We start from the raw sequence: 22,220 nt of genomic DNA on the forward strand, positions 1-22,220 counted from the left end.
AAAAGCTCAGATTAGTTTAAATTCTAAGAATTACTTTTAAATTGTTCAAAATGGGTAATTGGTTCAACAAGGTACACATTTTCAGTAAGGTAATAAATTGGTAGAAAAGTGTTTAATTTGACAGTGAAAGTTTCAATTGAATGCAAAAAAAATAATGGAGATATTTAATTAATTGTTCCATTTGTTATTGTTTAATTAAGTTCTATGTAAAAATAAAATAAAAATCATTCTCATGAACTTCGGTTTAATTTTATGTATAATCTAAAAGCCCATATTGTTTTATAAATCTGACAATAGCGTTTAATCAAAATTTCAAGAGTTCAACTCTATTTCTAAACAATTAAACTAGTCTACATAAATAATTGGCCCTCTTTGACAATAAAAGCTGATTAATAATATAAGAAAAGGTGGAATTAAACAATTTGAATTATAATCTGTATTTAACTAAGGCACAATCCCTTTGCAAACACTAACAATGTGGAGTGTATCTAGCATTTCATTAAAATCTGGCCTAAATTTTATTAACAGTCCCCTCTTAAAGGGTTTAAAAAACATTTACTTACACTGAACTAATTATGTAAATGGTACAGGATTAAACATTTAAAAAATTATTATAAACCAGTTTTAGCCGTTGTATTTAAGTTTGTTTTTAATTATCTTTCTTACTAAACAGAAAATTATTTGTGAGAAATGAACTTGCAAGGTTTACTAGAGATACGAGCTGTGGCTATTAAATAAGGAGACTATTGCTGTAAAACATTTTATTTTAAATTTATACATATTTAGTTATTATCACCTTCAATATACACCCCTCCCCTATCCCTACAACGCTCCATGCGAATTTACCATTGTTCGAAACAGTGCTGGAAGTCTTTTTCTCTTAGATCCTGCATGATGCGTACCGCTTATTCTTTCACAGCTTCAACGGACAGAAATCGTTGTTCCTTTCAATGCAGATTTGACTTTGGGGAACAGATAAAAGTCACATGGGGCCAGGTCCCAGGAGAATAAGGCGGATGGCCTAAAACTGGGATGTAAAGTAAAAAGTAAAGTAAAGTAATCGCCTATTTTTTCAGGCGGGGCTTAACGTCCAACTACCATTTACTAGGTGTCGTGGACGGAGGCGACTAGCAATCGTACTTTACTATTTCTCATTTAACCATTAAATAAAATCCAAGGCCAAGACCGGGAATCGAACCCAGTACCACAAAACTGGGATGTTGTATTTGGCTAGCTTGAGCCGGCGCGTTGTCTTGATGGAGAACCCGTGACTTGTTCTTCCACAAATCGGGTCGTTTTTTTCCTTACTCTTTCACGGAGTTGAGCAAGCACCTCACGGTAGTAATGTTGATTAATTATAATCGATATTTTCATCCGTTTTGGACGTGGAAGGGCGACCTGAGAGGTCATCATCTCCGACGTCTTCACGGCCATCTTGGAAACCCTTGAACCACTCAAAAACTTGTGCACGTGATTAACATTCATCACCATAAACTTCTTTTAAGAAGTAGCGGTTTTATCAAGTTTTGATGTGAAATTTCACGACAATTCGTTGATCTACTACATGTGTAATATCATGTTTTCGGCAAAACGATACTAAAACCTCTTACACAAACGACGGTTCCGGTCAGAGAGATTTCTCTACAAACATGTGAGGTGCTTCAATCGAAAGAGAAGGCTTTACGCTGTACAGCGGTCGGTCTTTAGGATTTGGCGCATGCATAGTTGTTCTGTATGCATCATCAGCCATACCTCGTATTAGTTGACTTTTAGTAAGCCTTACGCAAACGGGTGTTCGCATTTTATTATTCTATTCTATTTCACCGCCACTGATTAGCTTTTGAAATATTTTATTAAAGCAGCAGCTACATCACCCGAATAATATACATTAGGGAACTGGTGGGAATATACCTGACAGTGTAATAATGCCAGTAATAATGAAAGGATAACATTGATTGCCTGTGGCCTAATTAGTTTAATCCCTATTTTACAATCAATATATCCAAGATTTGTTCAAGCAAATTCTATACTTACATAGATTCTAATTATAAAACATTTGATTACAAAACAATGTGGAACGCAATTTACAAAATCACATACTTAATAAACTATTAATTTGTGTGATGCTTGATCTATTACAGAAAAGCCAGTGACTAGAATCACGAGAAGATAATTATTTAAAGAAATATAATTATTTAATAAAAGGTCAACAGAGAATAATTATTTCCCTAATTCCATGATATGAGATGTATCGGTGTTAATTCTTCAAATGAGTAGGTTATAGTTTCATTCTCATTAGGTTTACCTTTTAAAAAAAATGTACTATTTAAGAAAGAATTCAGTGAAATGAACTTCTAAAATGGAAATATGTTTTACGATTCCATTAACATGAAACATTTGTAACTTTTTTTTTAATCTACGGTCCTTGTATACTTTGTGAAAGAAATATGGAGGTTAGTGCTTGGAGAAATATGTAGGACAGGGGATGCCAAACTTTTTTGATCATGGACCCTGATATAATTTTTCGAAATCTCCATCGACCCCCATAAAAGTAATTTTCAGATAATTAAAATAAAACTATCTGTTTGGTACTTACTGTGTTTGTACATTTATTTTATGATTTTAAACATTTATTAAAATAATTTTACATTGTGTAACAATAGTTTTATGAAAAATATCTTAATGTTGAAATTTAAACACCTTAATATTTATTAAATAATAAGTAATTATAAATAAGTAAAAATAATGAGTAAAGTAACTACAGTATTGCTTCTTAATTAATGAGATGGTGGTGCCTGGTGTTTCTTTACAAGGTTCACTATATTGGATTCGAAATTGTTTTTCCTTTGACCCCAATCGACCCCCTGGCTCAGATCGACCCCTGGAGGTCTACATAGACCACTTTAGCGACCTCTGATGTAGGAGAACGACCAACCAACCTCAAAATTAGGTGAATTTATACTTTCTTTTTATCTTCTTGGGCCGCAGTTCGAATTGGTCACTTTGTACAATCTAACTGAGAAGAGTTTTGACACTCAGTATTCTCAGAAAGGTAGGTCACTCATTGCAGCATTTAAGACATGCACAAGCATGTATAAAAAAACCATTTTCATCGCAGTTTTCTAATAATTCCTCAGAAGAATAAATTATAATTTATTTCGTAAATTAGAATCTGCATAAAAGTGTGTATATACAATAAGTAAATATAGGAGAAGATGTAAATGCTGTACGTTGAACAGGAACAGAGAAACTACTAAAGCGACAAGATGTCGAGATGTTGATGAACTTTCATCCCCCAAGGACTGCCACTTAGGAACGCCACTGGCGATAAGTTCTTGGTTGATCGTCAGGAGTTTCGTTTTGCGTGGTAAAACCCGGAAAGAGCGGTCCACAATATTTCGCAGAATTTCTAATTTAAGTAAATATGGGATAAATAACAAAAATATGAGGGACGCAAATGAACAACACTCTGAACTCCACAGCTGCCTTTTATGTCATACGTTTTTTTCATTTAGCAAATTAAAAATAAAAAAAAGTTAGTACCTGGAAATTGGAATATAATTTGGTTAAGTGGTTGTATTTACCAGCAGTGGTCAGCGTCCATCAGTGAAATGAGACAACAGATGGATTAACAAAGCTATTTTCGAATTTGTTTTCCGAGAGAAAATCATGAAAATGAACTATTAAGGCAGATTTTATAAAAAAATATTTTATTTTCACAACTGCATACTAATTTTTTTTTTTTTTTGCAACAATTGTAATAATTGCCGTCTACATTTGAACCAAAGTACATAGAATTCCGTACAATAGAAATCGAGATATAACGAGTCAAAGTTTAAGTAATGCGAAAGATTGCTAAATTTCAACATCCAATATTTTCTTCAGTATTCTAGCTGGAATGTTCTAATTTCTCTCAATTGTAGAGATAGTTGTAGTCTACATTTGAACCAAAATACATAGAATTCCGTACAATAGAAATCGAGATATAACGAGTCAAAGTTTAAGTAATGCGAAAGATTGCTAAATTTCAACATCCAATATTTTCTTCAGTATTCTAGCTGGAATGTTCTAATTTCTCTCAATTGTAGAGATAGTTGTAGTCTACATTTGAACCAAAATACATAGAATTCCGTACAATAGAAATCGAGATATAACGAGTCAAAGTTTAAGTAATGCGAAAGATTGCTAAATTTCAACATCCAATATTTTCTTCAGTATTCTAGCTGGAATGTTCTAATTTCTCTCAATTGTAGAGATAGTTGTAGTCTACATTTGAACCAAAATACATAGAATTCCGTACAATAGAAATCGAGATATAACGAGTCAAAGTTTAAGTAATGCGAAAGATTGCTAAATTTCAACATCCAATATTTTCTTCAGTATTCTAGCTGGAATGTTCTAATTTCTCTCAATTGTAGAGATAGTTGTAGTCTACATTTGAACCAAAATACATAGAATTCCGTACAATAGAAATCGAGATATAACGAGTCAAAGTTTAAGTAATGTGAAAGATTGCTAAATTTCAACATCCAATATTTTCTTCAGTATTCTAGCTGGAATGTTCTAATTTCTCTCAATTGTAGAGATAGTTGTATTCTACATTTGAACCAAAATACATAGAATTCCGTACAATAGAAATCAAGATATAACGAGTCAAAGTTTAAGTAATGCGAAAGATTGCTAAATTTCAACATCCAATATTTTCTTCAGTATTCTAGCTGGAATGTTCTAATTTCTCTCAATTGTAGAGATAGTTGTATTCTACATTTGAACCAAAATACATAGAATTCCGTACAATAGAAATCAAGATATAACGAGTCAAAGTTTAAGTAATGCGAAAGATTGCTAAATTTCAACATCCAATATTTTCTTCAGTATTCTAGCTGGAATGTTCTAATTTCTCTCAATTGTAGAGATAGTTGTATTCTACATTTGAACCAAAATACATAGAATTCCGTACAATAGAAATCAAGATATAACGAGTCAAAGTTTAAGTAATGCGAAAGATTGCTAAATTTCAACATCCAATATTTTCTTCAGTATTCTAGCTGGAATGTTCTAATTTCTCTCAATTGTAGAGATAGTTGTAGTCTACATTTGAACCAAAATACATAGAATTCCGTACAATAGAAATGGAGATATTACGATTCAAAGTTTCGGCAATGTGAAAGATTACTAAATTTCAATTTGCACTTTTTTCTTCAGTATGACTGGTATTACATAAATTTATAGCGTGAGGGGACAATTTAGTCCAGCGTGAACAGTGCATAACTATACTAACTGTGAACTCACAGAATCTACTATAAGCTCCATAATGTACTATTCTAAATTTCTCAGATCTAATCGATACAAAAACAATGATTAAAACTTAAAAGTTTTGAAAATAAACTAGAGAATAAATAAATCATCACAACGCTTTATTATTACAAACATTTATTATAACGCTTGCTTACGAATTATTATACCACATTTTTATTGATTTCATTTATAACGTTAGCTAAAAAATTAAAAATTTACAATTTAAATTTTATATTCTTGATATTGTTTCATCTTATATCACTTGTTACAATATTTGTGGCATTTGTAGATTTTAAAATAAAAGATTAAAAAATAAAATAAAAATAATCTATATGTTAATGGAATTTTTAATTTATTAATTAAAACGTAATTATTAAGAGTAAATTAATTACAGAAACTAATAATGTACTAATTGAGTTCCGTACATGCCAGTGAACAGTGCAGACGTGTTTAACAAGCCAGTTAAGTTTTTTGAATTTTTTACTTGGTTCAACTGGGTTTTAAATAAAATCTTTTGTATAGATACATTTGTAATATGGTTTTTAATGTTTTGTGAAACGTTTGTGAAATTCGGTTTAGCGTAATACGAGAAAAAATAAAAAGAAACAATCCAAGCAGTGAACTGTTGGCGAGGGGTAAGAGTGTATTAATGCAAGTTCGAGATTGTCGCATTACTTAGTGCCTAGTACTCTTTCAATTAGCTTTTTTTTCTATTATTATTAATAAGTTAAACGCTTTTATATGATATTTTGTGTCTCTAAGAAGCTGTGTATATTGATGAGTAAAAGTAGTGCAGACTTGCTCGCTAATACGCCTTTAAAAGAAAATAAAAGAAAACGTAGTGTAGGCTCGCCTGAGTCAATCAGTAATAAATTTTCCTGTTTGGAAGATATGAAGCCAGAAGCGGTTTCTAGTAATGTTCAATCGTCATGGATACAAGAAATTAAGGTAATGATAGCAAATATTAATGAGCAAATGATTAGCGTAGCAAAAAAAGATGATATAAATATATTGAATGTTAAAATGGATAAGATTATGGTTGAGCATAGTAATATGAAGATAGAAATTGCAGCTATTAAAGAAGAAAATAAACAGTTAAAAGAAAAAAATCATTGATTTAGAAAATAAAAGTAAAAGGAATAATTTAATATTCAGGGGAATTCCTGAGAGCAGTCATTATGAAAGTGTAATTAAAGAAGTATGTAGAGATATTTTGGGTTTGCAGAATGAAGTTGATATTATCCAGGCTTTTCCGATAGCTAAAAAATTTTCATACAGAGGTAATGTAGTTCTGGCTGAGTTTGCCTCGTATAAAGATGTTTTAATGATAAATTCCAATTTAAGAAAAACTCAGAACACTGGCATACAAATTCATCAAGACTTTTCAATTGCAACAAGAGTAAAACGGGGTAAATTGTTATTGTTGAGAAGAGAGATAAGAAGGAGGCTACCCGAACTGTGGATTAGGCTGCATACAGACACCTTGTTGGTAAGAAATGCTCAGGGTGTAACTATTAAGTTAAAATGGAATGATGAGGTGGGTCTAGTGACAACTGGAGGTGTAGATGGTTTTCCAGCTTTGAAAGAGGCGACTGGATGCGATTTCTCATATTTATATAGCAAGGAAAGCAACAATATCCATGTTCCAGCTATGGAAATTTCTACACAAAAGTTATCAGCCATAGAAACATCGGCACAAAAGATGCAGACATCCTCATGAGGACACCCTTCAGGTGAGGTCCCCAATTTGAAGGAGACAACTCGGCGTAGAACATCTGATTTGACTTCAGGAAGAAACATTGCAACAGTAAGAAATAAAGTTTCCATTACTGTTTTATATTATAATGTTAAGGGCTTAATGAATAAAAAACATGATACTCATTTCTTGGACTTCATTAGCAATTACGATATATTCTGTTTAAGTGAAACTTTCATAACTGAACGCGAAATGGGTCGATTTGCTAATTTATTTACTGGTTATAAATTACATTGGGTATTTGCAATTAAAGAAAATCCAGGAAAAACAGGCCGTGCTAAAGGTGGTCTATTGATTGGCTATAAAGTTGGTTTAGCAGACTATGCAATGTTTGAGAATTTCGATAAAGTAACTGTAATTAGAATTCAAAGAGGTAATCAGATGATTAGGATATTACCAGTTTATATAAATTGTACTGCATGGTTCAGTGAATATAATGATTTATGTAATTTCTTTGTAGAAGGAAATATTCGGAATTGTGTTGTAATTGGGGATTGTAATGCTCGAATAGGAAACTGTCAAGTTATACCAGATGAAATTCATGTTAATAATGTTGAAAAAATAAGAAAGTCTAAAGATAAAACATTTAATAATGAAGGTCAGCTTTTTTTACAGTTTTGTGATGATAACAATCTATGTGTGATGAATGGTAGGACTCGCTCTGATAGTGAAGGGGAATATGCGTTTGTCAGTTCGAGAGGTAGTTCTGTGATAGATTTCTGTTGTGTGCCATATGATTATATTGATTATGCTAATTGCTTTACAGTGTTATCGAAAACTTATTCCGATCGTATGCCAATAGAACTGGTTTTAAACATTGATGGAAATCTTACAAATGTAGAAAATAATATTGTAACTTTATTACCAAAATTGAAATTTACAAGCAACGATAAAAAACATTATAATGGTAGGTTAAAAAAGGAATGTAATAAGATCGATGTTACTGCCGAAGATACGCAGGTTGCTGTAAATACTTTGATAAACTGTATTAAAAAATCAGCTGATCTAGGAGAGAAAATAATTAAAAATAATAAAAAGTTGGCGTGTTTTAAAAATGTTTGGTTTGATTTTGTTTTGCTGAAACAGAGAAAGATGTCATTTAGATTGTTGAAACTGAAGGTCAAATTCAGACTTTGTTAAGAAACTTTATTTAGAGGCAAACAAACTTTATAAAAAAACATGTGAGAGCAAACGAAAGAATTACTATGAAAACATTATTTCCAACTTAAAACAAATAAATAATAGTAAGGATTTTTGGACTGCGGTCGATCATTTGAAGAAGAAAAATACAAAATTTGTATTTCCAATTTGTGACTCTGTTGAATTAAAAGAATATTTTAAAGATCTATTGAATCCCTCTTTGAAAAACTTATCGCTGACTTTTGCTGAGCCATTTATAGTTAACTATGAATTAGATAAAACTATCGAAATAGATGAATTAAATATATTTAGTACTGTCAAAAGCTAAATTGAACAAAGCTCCAGGCAGGGACAGGGTGCCATATGAGTTTTTCAAGGAGTCCGTCCACTAATGACTTTTTGGAAAAATTAGTAACAGTATTTAACAATATATATGACAAATGCAAAATACCATCTAGCTTTGTTAAGGCCATAATATATCCGCTTTATAAAAAAGGAGACCCCGGTTTGGTTCAAAATTATAGGGGACTGTCCTTTCTCGACACGATTTCAAAATTGTTCACGGGTATAGTTCAAAACAGATTAGTTAAGTGGGTTGACACAGAGAGGATACTGCATGAGTCCCAGGCGGGCTTCCGCGCGGTTATTCCACCATTGACCACATTTTCTCCTTATACAATATTATTCATTTAAAGTGGGCGCAGACGACCAGTGCTAATAGGAAGGTGTACGCATTTTTTGTAGACTTTAGGGCAGCATTTGACCATGTGGATAGAAGGTCGCTTTTTTACAAGTTATCTAATTTGGGTCTGTCTACTAAAATGCTTAGTTGTATTAAAGGGTTATTTCAGGGTACAACAGCGTCGATATTGACACAAAATGGTCTAACCGAGGAATTTGACACAACAATGGGAGTAAAACAGGGATGCTTAATTAGCCCGCTGTTATTTAGTTTGTTCATTAATGATCTTTATGATGAATTAGATGGCGGGATTAATGTAGCTGGAATGAAAATTAAATTGCTCGCATATGCAGATGATGTCGTTATTCTCGCGGACCATATAGTTACCATGAGGTGCATGATAAAGAACTTGGAAAGTTATTGTGAAAGGTGGAACTTACTAGTGAACCTTGACAAATCCAAAATAGTAATTTTTAAACCGTATCCTGGGAAAATAACAAGAAATGAAAAATGGTTTTATCAGAATAATTTAATTGAAATAGTAAAGGAGTATGAATATTTAGGAATCAAATTCACATCAAATTTAAATTTTACCAATAGCATAAGAGAAAAAATAAGTAAGGCTAAAATTGCGCTAAATAATTTCAATAATATTCTCTTCTCAAATAAGTGTAATTATGATTCAAAAATGAAATTATTTTACGCGACATCGCGTGTAATCATGACATATGGCGCTCAAGTTTGGGGGTGGAGACAATATGAATTACTGGAAAAGTGTCACAGACTGTTTTTAAAGAGAATTTTTTGTCTTCCGTTAAACACTCCAAATTATTTCTTATTGCTTGAAACCAATGTAAATAGTATGTTTGTGTACACCTTTCGACTTCACATGAAATACATTAAAAAAATTGTGAATGAAATGTGTAAGCGCGTGAGGCTTACACCCAGATGCAGAGAGGAAAGCGAGCGTAAACGCAGTTTAAGAATCGATAAGTGCCCGAGGTTGACACCGCGACAAAGTAACGCAAATAAGATAGATGAAATACTTAAAAGAAATATAGAAAAGAGAAGGGTAAGAATGCACTTACCTTTGAGGTAGTGTAGATGAAGGTACTCAGTCTCAACTTGATGATGAAGATGATGCTGTTGAGGGGATGGCAAAGGAAGAGAACGGAGGAAAGGGGTGTGCTTGTTTGAAATGTATGGAGTGTGTGTGCGTGTGTTTTCAGCACAGAGATGCGTCGGGGGAAGTAAGGGTCAACTAGGCGGAAACAGACCAGAAGTAATCCGTAGAAGGTTTCTAGGAAGCGAAGATGACTAGCGGTACAAGGGAAGGCGAAGCAGGTATAGAGCCCAGAAGTGTGACCAGCGGCCGGTGATGATGTGTTGAAGCGGAAGTGTGGTAAAAGTACTTGAAGCGAACGGCTGGAGCTTGCAGGCAGAACAGTGCTGTTGTGCGGGGCAATATCCAGAACGGCGGAAGCGACTAGAGGCGTTGTAAAGCAGGTAGAGAGGCACATACAAACTTACTCTATCCGTGTCAAAGGCGTACTGAATAGTGATGGGCTATTTGAGCGGACTCGTTCCATTGGAACGAGTCCGATGGTGGAACGAGTTGATTCAAATCCCTATTTTTAAAAAAAGTGATTCCGCCCCGCCCCAAAAAATTTAGGCAAATAAAAATGAAAATGAGGCAGCAGAAGGTTTGGAACGATTAAACATAAGAACAAATGTCACGCAATTTATTATATTATTATATCATTTAATGTTAGCTTTCCCAGTTAATAACAAAACTATATTTCTTTAACACACATTGAGTACTATCCCTAATTTCCAATTGCTCTGATAAATATAAAATTAACAACGTAATACAAATATTAACACAAAAATAGGCTAGTCAAATATAAATTAAAGCAATGCAGTTTTGTCATTATCTAGCTTGACCACTAGAAGACTGGAGTTAACTTACTTCAAGAGTATTCAAGGTAGAGAAACGGAAATGGGTAGGAAATTATTCCATAAAAATTCTAACCCTTCAAAATTATAATTACTCATAATATTTATTAACTAAGAATTGAATATCAAGCTTTTAAAATATTATCTTATTGTTTTACAAAAAGAAAAAGCTGTGTGCTTAATCTTAAACTTAGCGCTGGACACTCTTACTCTCATCTTCATTGGCGTAAGCTTGAACGTGTACATGTCAGCTAGACGGTCAAAGTAAAACTGGGCCAAAATTTAGTATTACCTAACTGGTTTACTTAGTGTAGTATCCCTCCCACTCTATCACCTATTTCACAAACATTCATCGATTGAAAATATTTTTTAGTTAAATATTCGTTTCATTGGAATACAAAAAACATTATAACGCTTTCTTAAGATGATTTGAATTTTTAAAATTTGTTTTTGTCCATTACTCTTATAAAATACGAAGAATTTCAAATAAAATATAATATACAAACACAGAATGATCTAGTGTTCAGGTGGAGTCAGTCGTAGTTACCATGACAACGGAACCGTTAAACGACTCCGGCCCAGCTCTAGCATTTTCATTGGTTAAATCCACTGGAGTTGGTGGAGTCGAATCCGGAGTGATTTAAATCCTTTTGAAACCGGACTCGTTCCATTTTTTCGTTCACTGAATCTAGCCAATAGAAATTGCTGGAGCTGGAACCGGAGTTGTTTAACGGTTCCATTGCTATGGTAACGAGGACTGACTCCACCTGCATACTAGATCATTGTGTTTGTATATTATATTTTATTTGAAATTCTTCGTATTATATAAGAGTAATGGACAAAAACAAATTTTAAAAATTAAAATCATCTTAAGAAAGCGTTATAATGTTTTTTGTATTCAAATAAAAGGAATATTTAACTAAAAATTATTTCCAATCGATGAATGTTTGTGAAATTGGTGATAGAGTGGGAGGGATACTGCAGTAAGTAAACCAATTAGGTAATACTAAATTTTGGCTCAGTGTTACTTTGACTGTCTCACGGTCATGTACACGGTTAAACTTACCCAATGAAGATAAGAATAAGAGTGTCCAGCGCTATGTTAAAGATTAAGCACACAGCTTTTTCTTTTCGTAAGATAATAAGATAATATTTTTAAAGCTTGATATACAAGTCCTAGTAAATAAATATTTCTTTATTTATGAGTAATTATCATTTTGCTTGAAGGGTTAGAATTTTTTTTATGGGAATAATTTCCTACCCATTTCCGTTTCTCTACCTTGGATCCTCTTGAAGCACGTTAACTCCAGTCTTCCAGTGGTCAAGCTAGATAATGACTAAACAGCATTGCTTTAATTTTTATAATTGACTAGTCTATTTTTATGTTAATTTTTGTGTTACGTTGTTAATTTTATATTTATCAGTGCAATTGGAAATTAGGGATAGTACTCAATGTGTGTTAAAGAAATATAGTTTTGTTATTAACTGGGAAAGCTAACATTTAATGATATTTTTTAATAAATTGCGTGACATTTTTACTAATGCATAGGGTAAGTACAGAGACCGGAATCGGTGAACGAGTTGTTGGAATCGATTCCAACCCTGGAACTGATTCAAATCCAACGAGTCCAAAGACGGACTCGTTCTGCCCATCACTAGTACTGAATAGTGATGGGCTATTTGAGCGGACTCGTTCCATTGGAACGAGTCCGATGGTGGAACGAGTTGATTCAAATCCCTATTTTTAAAAAAAGTGATTCCGCCCCGCCCCAAAAAATTTAGGCAAATAAAAATGAAAATGAGGCAGCAGAAGGTTTGGAACGATTAAACATAAGAACAAATGTCACGCAATTTATTATATTATTATATCATTAAATGTTAGCTTTCCCAGTTAATAACAAAACTATATTTCTTTAACACACATTGAGTACTATCCCTAATTTCCAATTGCTCTGATAAATATAAAATTAACAACGTAATACAAATATTAACACAAAAATAGGCTAGTCAAATATAAATTAAAGCAATGCAGTTTTGTCATTATCTAGCTTGACCACTAGAAGACTGGAGTTAACTTACTTCAAGAGTATTCAAGGTAGAGAAACGGAAATGGGTAGGAAATTATTCCATAAAAATTCTAACCCTTCAAAATTATAATTACTCATAATATTTATTAACTAAGAATTGAATATCAAGCTTTTAAAATATTATCTTATTGTTTTACAAAAAGAAAAAGCTGTGTGCTTAATCTTAAACTTAGCGCTGGACACTCTTACTCTCATCTTCATTGGCGTAAGCTTGAACGTGTACATGTCAGCTAGACGGTCAAAGTAAAACTGGGCCAAAATTTAGTATTACCTAACTGGTTTACTTAGTGTAGTATCCCTCCCACTCTATCACCTATTTCACAAACATTCATCGATTGAAAATATTTTTTAGTTAAATATTCGTTTCATTGGAATACAAAAAACATTATAACGCTTTCTTAAGATGATTTGAATTTTTAAAATTTGTTTTTGTCCATTACTCTTATAAAATACGAAGAATTTCAAATAAAATATAATATACAAACACAGAATGATCTAGTGTGCAGGTGGAGTCAGTCGTAGTTACCATGACAACGGAACCGTTAAACGACTCCGGCCCAGCTCTAGCATTTTCATTGGTTAAATCCACTGGAGTTGGTGGAGTCGAATCCGGAGTGATTTAAATCCTTTTGAAACCGGACTCGTTCCATTTTTTCGTTCACTGAATCTAGCCAATAGAAATTGCTGGAGCTGGAACCGGAGTTGTTTAACGGTTCCATTGCTATGGTAACGAGGACTGACTCCACCTGCATACTAGATCATTGTGTTTGTATATTATATTTTATTTGAAATTCTTCGTATTATATAAGAGTAATGGACAAAAACAAATTTTAAAAATTAAAATCATCTTAAGAAAGCGTTATAATGTTTTTTGTATTCAAATAAAACGAATATTTAACTAAAAATTATTTCCAATCGATGAATGTTTGTGAAATTGGTGATAGAGTGGGAGGGATACTACACTAAGTAAACCAATTAGGTAATACTAAATTTTGGCTCAGTGTTACTTTGACTGTCTCACGGTCATGTACACGGTTAAACTTACCCAATGAAGATAAGAATAAGAGTGTCCAGCGCTATGTTAAAGATTAAGCACACAGCTTTTTCTTTTCGTAAGATAATAAGATAATATTTTTAAAGCTTGATATACAAGTCCTAGTAAATAAATATTTCTTTATTTATGAGTAATTATCATTTTGCTTGAAGGGTTAGAATTTTTTTTATGGGAATAATTTCCTACCCATTTCCGTTTCTCTACCTTGGATCCTCTTGAAGCACGTTAACTCCAGTCTTCCAGTGGTCAAGCTAGATAATGACTAAACAGCATTGCTTTAATTTTTATAATTGACTAGTCTATTTTTATGTTAATTTTTGTGTTACGTTGTTAATTTTATATTTATCAGTGCAATTGGAAATTAGGGATAGTACTCAATGTGTGTTAAAGAAATATAGTTTTGTTATTAACTGGGAAAGCTAACATTTAATGATATTTTTTAATAAATTGCGTGACATTTTTACTAATGCATAGGGTAAGTACAGAGACCGGAATCGGTGAACGAGTTGTTGGAATCGATTCCAACCCTGGAACTGATTCAAATCCAACGAGTCCAAAGACGGACTCGTTCTGCCCATCACTAGTACTGAACTACAGCAGACGGAAAAACCCCACGGTTAAGAGAGAATAGAGAAGGGGAAGGTTGAAACCATGGGAAGTGAGAAATAAACAAAACCACAAAATAGCAGAAAAATAAGATTTGGCGGCGACAACAAAGGAAAGATTAACGAAAAATAACGCGTACGACGAGAATTGGAATAAGGAGAGAGAGAGAGCAATAGAAAAAGGCGAGATGGAGAACTGTCAAAGGGTACCGCCGAGAAAGGATGGTACGCGGCTTAACAAAATGGATAACAGTCGATTACTAAAAATATTAGCAATGTCAGTAATAAGTAAGAAGATTTGTTGGGCCAAAGAATGGTCGAGTCGGTTAATTGAATTTAATTTAATTGACACTGCTAATACTGATGTGCAACAATGGGTTGATTTGTCTGATGATTTACTTACAAGTATAATGAATAAAGAATATAGTGAGTTAATATCCAGAGTTCAAAATAGTTCAAATCATTTATTGTATCCGCATTTGAAATTTGGCTTGAGCAACCAATATTTAAATTTGGACAATTTTCTGTTTACAAAATTGATCATTGGCGTAAGATCGGAGATGTTAAATTTGACTTGCACCCCCTATAAACCTGTTAAGTCACCCTTCTGCCCGGTGTGTGGTATGAACTTGAGGGAGGACCTTTACCATTTTCTGCTCGAATGTCCTGGTCTATGTCTGCTGAGAGAGCGGTATTTGGGTAAAGCAGTATTGGCTGCTGAGGAGGGGCTGAATGTGGTCAATGGTGTCTGCGGTTGGGGTCCTCTTGCCTGCTATGTAAAGAGGGCATGTGAATTTAGAAAAACAAAATGTACTTAAAATATATTTAATAGATGGTGTCTATGAAGTCCTGAAGTGTTGCAGTGTTTCTTCCTGTCACGATTTGTAATTTAAAAAGCTGAGTTGAGAAAGTATAGTTTAAAGAAATAAATAAATAAATTAAATAAAATGGAATAAATAAATAAATAAAATAAATAAATAAGTAATGAATGCAAAATATGAGAAAATGGCATAAATAATGAAAATGTATAAATCAATATTTAAACTATCTGTGATAATTATTTGATTATTTTTTGTTTTTTACAAGTTATCTAATTTGGGTCTGTCTACTAAAATGCTTAGTTGTATTAAAGGGTTATTTCAGGGTGTATGGAACTCCTAATTTGGGTCTGTCTACTAAAATGCTTAGTTGTATTAAAGGGTTATTTCAGGGTGTATGGAACTCGCCTGACGGTCTTATGACCATGGGTTTGTTGCGGCATTGTAATTGGATTATGTATGCTTTTTGATGAATAAATAAACGTATAAAAAAAAAAAAAAAAAAAAAAAAAAAAAAATGTACTAATTATTGCTAAAACTGATCTGCAAACTTATTAGCCTTTATTAACTAATCATTACCATATAATGGGAAGTTTGTTAGAACGCAATTAGCACTCTGCGATATTGTTACATCGCATCGTTTATCTTAATGTAACATGAGACATTGAGCTTATGGATGTGATGAACGTGAGATTGCGCTGGACATTGTTCTTTATGAAGTAATCGTTGGTTAACTTTATGACCCAAGCAGTTCCGTGTCTATAATAACTTGCTCCATAAACTGTAGCTACCATTATTAGCAATAATTGCTAAATGTGGCGAATAGAATAGCGTTATTTATTGGACGATGGGCAACTAAATCTGATAAGAGAAGGAGGCAATGAAAATTGCAGTCCTACCAACTGCTGTTTAAAAAAAAAATGCACTTAATGCACTAATTAAATTCTTTACCCACAATAAGGATTTAACGTGAAGTAGAAACATTAATCTTGCTTTTCGATTGGTGTTTATTATGGCAATTTAAATATAAGTGGAGAATTGATGTCACTCTCAATAGTTAAATTACAAATAAAAACGAAAATCTATGCTTATATTTCTTTTTAAAGTCACGTAAATGTGTTTGAAGCTAGTTCTTTCTTTCTTTGATCCAGTCATCTCCAGTTTTTGGAATAAACATTACTAGTATTTTATTTTTAAGAAATCTTTATGAAGTCTTGTTTCCAGACCAAGTTGCTGGGGAGTGAGTTCAAAACCACTGGTTTTCTTCAACCACTTGTTGAGCCAAAGTGCATGTCCGGTAATCAAAATCTAAACCTTCTGGACGCAAGAGTTAAGTAACAGGTTATTTTTTTTACTTCCGTTTTATTAAATAATAATTGTTAAAAACTAAAATGGTTACTTTTCTTTTTGTTCCTTCTCCAAAAATTGACATTTGAGTAAATTAGTAGTGAAAAGTCGGTTACGCAAAATCCCAGTTTTCTGCATTTGCTGTATTTGGATCTAGATCAAAACAACAGGATTCTGTGCAACGGAGTTTATTCAACCAAACAAATCACAACTCAGAACTCGCAACTCGTTTCTATAAACAATAAATATTTTTGTACTTATATGAATAATATATGCTAACAAATTAACAATAAATAGGGCATTTACCACATTTGTCTGCTTCTCCGGACCCAAAACCCAAAACCAAATGTCAAATTAACTACAAAACTGGATACTAATAAATCTTCGTAACACACCAATCACATGATACTTATTCTAAAATAGCAACTCATGTGTTGCGCACTAACATTTGCACCCCTCTGTTCGGGGTAGGGTTTTATTTAAAAACCAAAAAAAATCCATATGATCTTGAAGCTCAATAAATGCGCAAATTTTTCTGAAATTATTTGACTCCTTGATTCATTAATCATTGAAAAAATACAGTTGAAAATTTTAACAAAAATCATCGAGAACGAATTTTTTAGACATTAAAGTAAAATTTTTGATTGTTATAAGAAACGTTTTGAGGCTCGGTATTGAGCAAATTTATAGGAAATTTAATGCTCTTTCGTTTGGAATAAGCAGATTTGTTGTAGGATAAAGGATAGAAAAGTTATGGCCGTTTTTATGGTGGAAAACGTGAATATCGACGGAAAAGTTAAAAATGCAAATATCTTGGACACTATTGAGAATCGGGCCAAAGTGAAGAGAATATTTTTTGTTGCATTTGAGCTGCTGAATCACCTCCCGAAGTTTCGACCACTCCTCCGCATACACCCTGTATATTAAATAAAAGTAATAATGTACGAGTATATAACATTTAAAGACAGCAATTGGATCACATTAATATTTAAACCTAAGTATCACTTCTTTATCCATATTATTGCTTTTGTTCGCAATATGCAAAGTTTGTTAGTTAGAGAAAACAAAATTTGATAAATATTTAGAACAGAGTTTCGAGAAATCAATAGAGATGGATAAGGTATGTAGGTGGTACTAAGACTTTAAGACGGTGCAAGATGTGGAAGAAAATGAAATGTTGGCCGAAGAAGAGGAATAGCAAGAACTGTTTTTGGAAACTATGTACCTCACATGCCAGACAGCATGCCCTAGACAATCATTTCTTATATTAACTTCTTGAATTTCTCTAACCCTTCTTAGCTTCCTTTTCTATTCTTTTATTTCCATCTTTTTATTATTATTTTCACTCACATGTATGCCTTCTCTTTCTTATTTTTTACAATTTATCATCATCGCTCCCCTTTTTATACGGGTCTCCAAAAAGAGCTGACGCAATTCTTTCTTTTCTTTAAGGCCACTATTCAAACTTAATTCACTTTCTCCACGAACTCAGCGCAAATAAAATAAAAAAATGTAATAAAAAATTCTCAAAAGATGTGGGAGACATTTTGAATAGAACCATGATTACATCTCGGGCACAAATCCATGTTATTACTACACATGTGCATTTAACTTCCTTTTTTATCCTTTTGAATACTAAATTCAATTGAGTTATTCGCTTCTATTTCCCCTCGTATTTGACATTTCTCCGTGACTAGGCTTGAAACGAGAAGTGCATAGGCTCTAAATTGAATGGAAACTAATTAAATTATACATTATATTTGTGTAATTTTGTTTTATATATTCCGAAAACGTTAAATCTATTCCAGTAATAATAATAAAGGTAGGGGATTAGCCTAGTGGTTATCGTACTGGTTTCTCACACGAAAATACGGGGTTCGTATCCAACTGTAGGCCCTAAGAATTTCTCTAATTTTGTTGCTTACTAATTTTTGGGTATACTGTAAGCCTTTTTATTATACAGGGTGTTCATTTTAAGACGGCTCAAATGCATTTCATGTTTAAACGGTTAATCTGAGCAAAAAATGGTAGAGGAAAAATTTGTTGCCCGTCACCTCTAGTTTTAGAATATGTGACTTGATTATAGATTCCTATTTTTTTAGCTATCCATGTTTTATTCACGTATTGATTAATTATGTAAATGAAGGGTTGTCAGGAACTGTGAAGTAAATATTATTTTTCTGCAACCATGTAGGGAAGTTCTCATTACTCAATTAAAATCAGCTGTGTAATGCCCAACTTCCCACACTAGTGGGGGGGAAATTCCCATTAGTGTCACTTTCCGCACAAGTGAGTGGAAAAACTTTATTGTGCTTCCTTGATATAAGAAGTTTTGTTATTAACATAAATATTTTCTGTAAAACTCTAATAAGCTTATTTAAATTTATTTTATTTAAATAATTAAAAAACGAATATTAAAAAATAAAATAAAAATTGAAAGGAATATAGAAATAAAAATAATACTTTAATAAATAATTAGATATTTTTAATTATAACAGTTAAAAAGGTTATAGTGTTACCTTATAGAAATTTAAAATGGATTCTAGTGATGCCTGTTTAGAAAACACTCCTCCATCAATAAAAGAAACAGCAGAAAGTGTAATAAGTAATGTAAATACGTAAGTAATGTAAATAATTGTAATATAACAATAAATGTTTATAATAAATAAATTACTTTTTGTAGACTGTAAAAATGAAATTTTTAATTTTATTAGTTAATAAATGGTTACAGAAAAAATATAATATTTAACTCTAGTGTAAAGTATTTTCCACACTTGTTAAATAAATAACTATTAAAATAGTCTGGCCGTACGACTTTTATAACTTCAAAAGATTTATTCAATAATTTTTAATTAATTCCAAATTATATGTCCTTGATTAAGTTTAAAAAGCATAATATTTATATTTTAAAATAATTAATTTATTTACTATTCACAATCTACAAAGAATAAAATGTAATTAGTGAATATGATAAAAAAGAAGACCATGACTGGAGCAGCTAGAGGAGAGAAGCTGCCCACCGGCAACACTCTCGCTGAAGTTTCTTACACTACTGAAGCTGGTCTCGAAGCCAACAGCGTTTCAATCGTCGTGGAGGACGATCTGGAATCGTTTTGGAGGCGAGATTTTGAACAAGAGGATTTGTACAGAATGGAAGAGAGTCAAAGAATTTTCTATATTTAGATTTAGATTCGTCAGTTACGTATGAGATTTTGTGGTCGTTAAAAATGGAGAATTCGTAATCTGACGGAGTATTTTGGATTGGAAGGACTGTATTTTTTGTTAATTAGAAAGTTTGGCTGAACCCCACAGTTCAAGTCCGGATCGGTTTAAGTACGCTGTTGTAATATTTAGTCGTTTATGATCCAGTGGTAGCTTTGATTGTCTGCCAATTAGTCGTAACAGTAATTTGTTTCGTCGGTTGAGTTCAAGTCTTTTCAGTTTAGTGTGCGGATTCCACGTTAATCTTTTGTCGATGTACATCCCAAGGTAGCGAACTAAATCAGCAGAAGGAAGGAGAATTGAGTTAAAACTTATAGAGGGACAAGAATTACGACGCAGAGTAAAAGTTATGTGTTCGCACTTTTCGAGTATTGAATTTGACTCTCCACTTCTTGGCCCAGGGTTCTAGTTTGTGTAGATGAGAGGTAGCTGTAGTGGCGTCTGAGTCAGAAGAGAGATTAGCAGTATCGTCAGCGTAAGTGCAGAGCAGTGTGTTTGAGTCAGTTGGTATGTAGGTCAGATGTGTACAGATGTGGTCCGGAGAATACTACCTTGAGGTACACCAGCCCGTGCCAGAGAGTTTAAAATAATTTAAATTTGTAAGAATTACAAATTGAATACGATTTAGTTTAATTATACATACATACTTATGCATAATGCAAAGTAACGCATACCGATACTTTGTGCACAGAAATAAAAACAACTACCTTAAGAGAAAATAGCTCGTAAAAACCCTTTATGATATTCATTCTCAACTCACGAGATTTCAAATGAAGAAAATCATAATGAAAGTTGGCTTGCTTTACTTCTGACCTCCTGAACAACGCGAGTTCGCCAAAATGAAAATGAAAGAGTAAGAATTCGGGACTTTAACCTCTTAATGCACAGTATTTTTGAAAAAAACCGCTATATTTTAAGGGGTTAATTATTAAAGAAAAGCAGTGAACAAATGCAGGTTTTGGGAAAACTGCTTCCGTATGGAATTTATAAAATACCACTAATAAATTGTTGTAATAGTTGGCTGAGGCCAAAAACGCAATTTTCTTTCGAGAAAAGTTAGTTGTTTCCAACTATTATTGTTACCCTTTTTCAGGAATCGGATAGGAGAGATTTTAAACCACAAAGTTAACTTTCCTTGGCGTATGACAATAAAATGTTCTATTTAATTCTGTAAGTACATGCACTTGATAGTCAGATAAAGGCGGACGATTCCGCAGACTCTAAAAGGAAAGGTATTTACTTGGATTCCTAGAGCCATTGGAATTTACTGTATCTTATTTACAAGATGCTGGGGCTAAACTGTGATGGAAGATGAAAAAGAGCGTAAGAATAGTGTACCTAACAGCGATTCGTGCATGACTCAATAATGACTAAATAGAGAAGGCCTCCATTAGCGACTTCTACAATTTGCTCTGATATAATTCACGAATGAATTCCTAATATAATCGCAACATCAATTAAACAGCTGAATTCTGAAAACATCTACTTGCTTACCAGTCAATTTTGACTATGGTTATGCCCAAAAAGAAAAGAAAAATAATTTGGTGGCTAAGAGTTTGAACAGCGGAAAACTTCCAAACCTTCCAATTTAAAGTCTACGTTGCCAACTTCCTCTGCCTAATCGGAAATGATTATCCGAGGAATGATTATGCTATTCGATCAATCAACAGAGGTTGATTTCGAATTTCGGATATTTGTAATTCTTCAATAGAACGAAGTTATTATTAAAATTTCTTACTAGCATCTTCCATTAAATCAAAGAGGAAGAATATTTAAGAATTTTAAACTATAGCAGATTTTATAAATTATTAAAGAACAAGCTCTTCCATTAACATCACTGTCAAACCATTAATCTACATAAAATTAGACAAGTAAATTTGGGAAGCGAATACTAAATTAATTTAAGTACAAGGCTCTGTTAGCTGTAAATTGTAATTAAGCGTCAGAGATCATAAAGAAGCATTTTAGCTGAGGAATAAATTAATTTATAAATCTCTTTCAGCTGCTTTGTCGTTAAGAATTACTCCATAGTAATGAAGCTAACACAAATCATGAACTATAAGAACTTAAGATAAATATACTTTTCTTTTTTAATCAACATCTTAGGTCATTGTCGCCTGGAGATTTTTTCAGTGCACTGCCGGTCTCCGGATAGTGTTATCTCGTTACAAACAACGATGTCCATTACCTGCAGCAGCCTAGATTCGAACCCTGGATCTCCGAATTGAAAATACCTAGCATTCATAACCATAGTT

The 22,220-nt window shown here is 32.7% G+C and overlaps 1 protein-coding gene across 6 annotated transcripts in view; it reads right to left on the reverse strand.

Annotated features, from left to right (window-relative positions):
* The window catches only part of LOC141457322 (zwei Ig domain protein zig-8-like), a 721,433-nt gene that overhangs the window by 87,912 nt on the left and 611,301 nt on the right, over positions 1-22,220 (reverse strand). For 2 of the 6 annotated variants that reach the window (XM_074134151.1, XM_074134152.1), the window contains exon 1: positions 9,965-11,659. The exons of 2 other annotated variants lie outside the window; for them this stretch is intronic. In XM_074134151.1, coding sequence (XP_073990252.1) covers positions 9,965-10,396 — 432 coding nt within the window. In that variant the 5' untranslated portion in view covers positions 10,397-11,659. Of the gene's footprint in view, positions 1-9,964; positions 11,661-22,220 lie in introns of those variants that run through there. 2 more of the 6 variants (XM_074134150.1, XM_074134154.1) reach the window with 2 other exon arrangements.

This window comes from Rhodnius prolixus, unplaced genomic scaffold (assembly GCF_049639745.1).
Source record: "Rhodnius prolixus isolate KJV_2025 unplaced genomic scaffold, Rpr scaffold_10, whole genome shotgun sequence".
NCBI lineage: Eukaryota > Metazoa > Arthropoda > Insecta > Hemiptera > Reduviidae > Rhodnius > Rhodnius prolixus.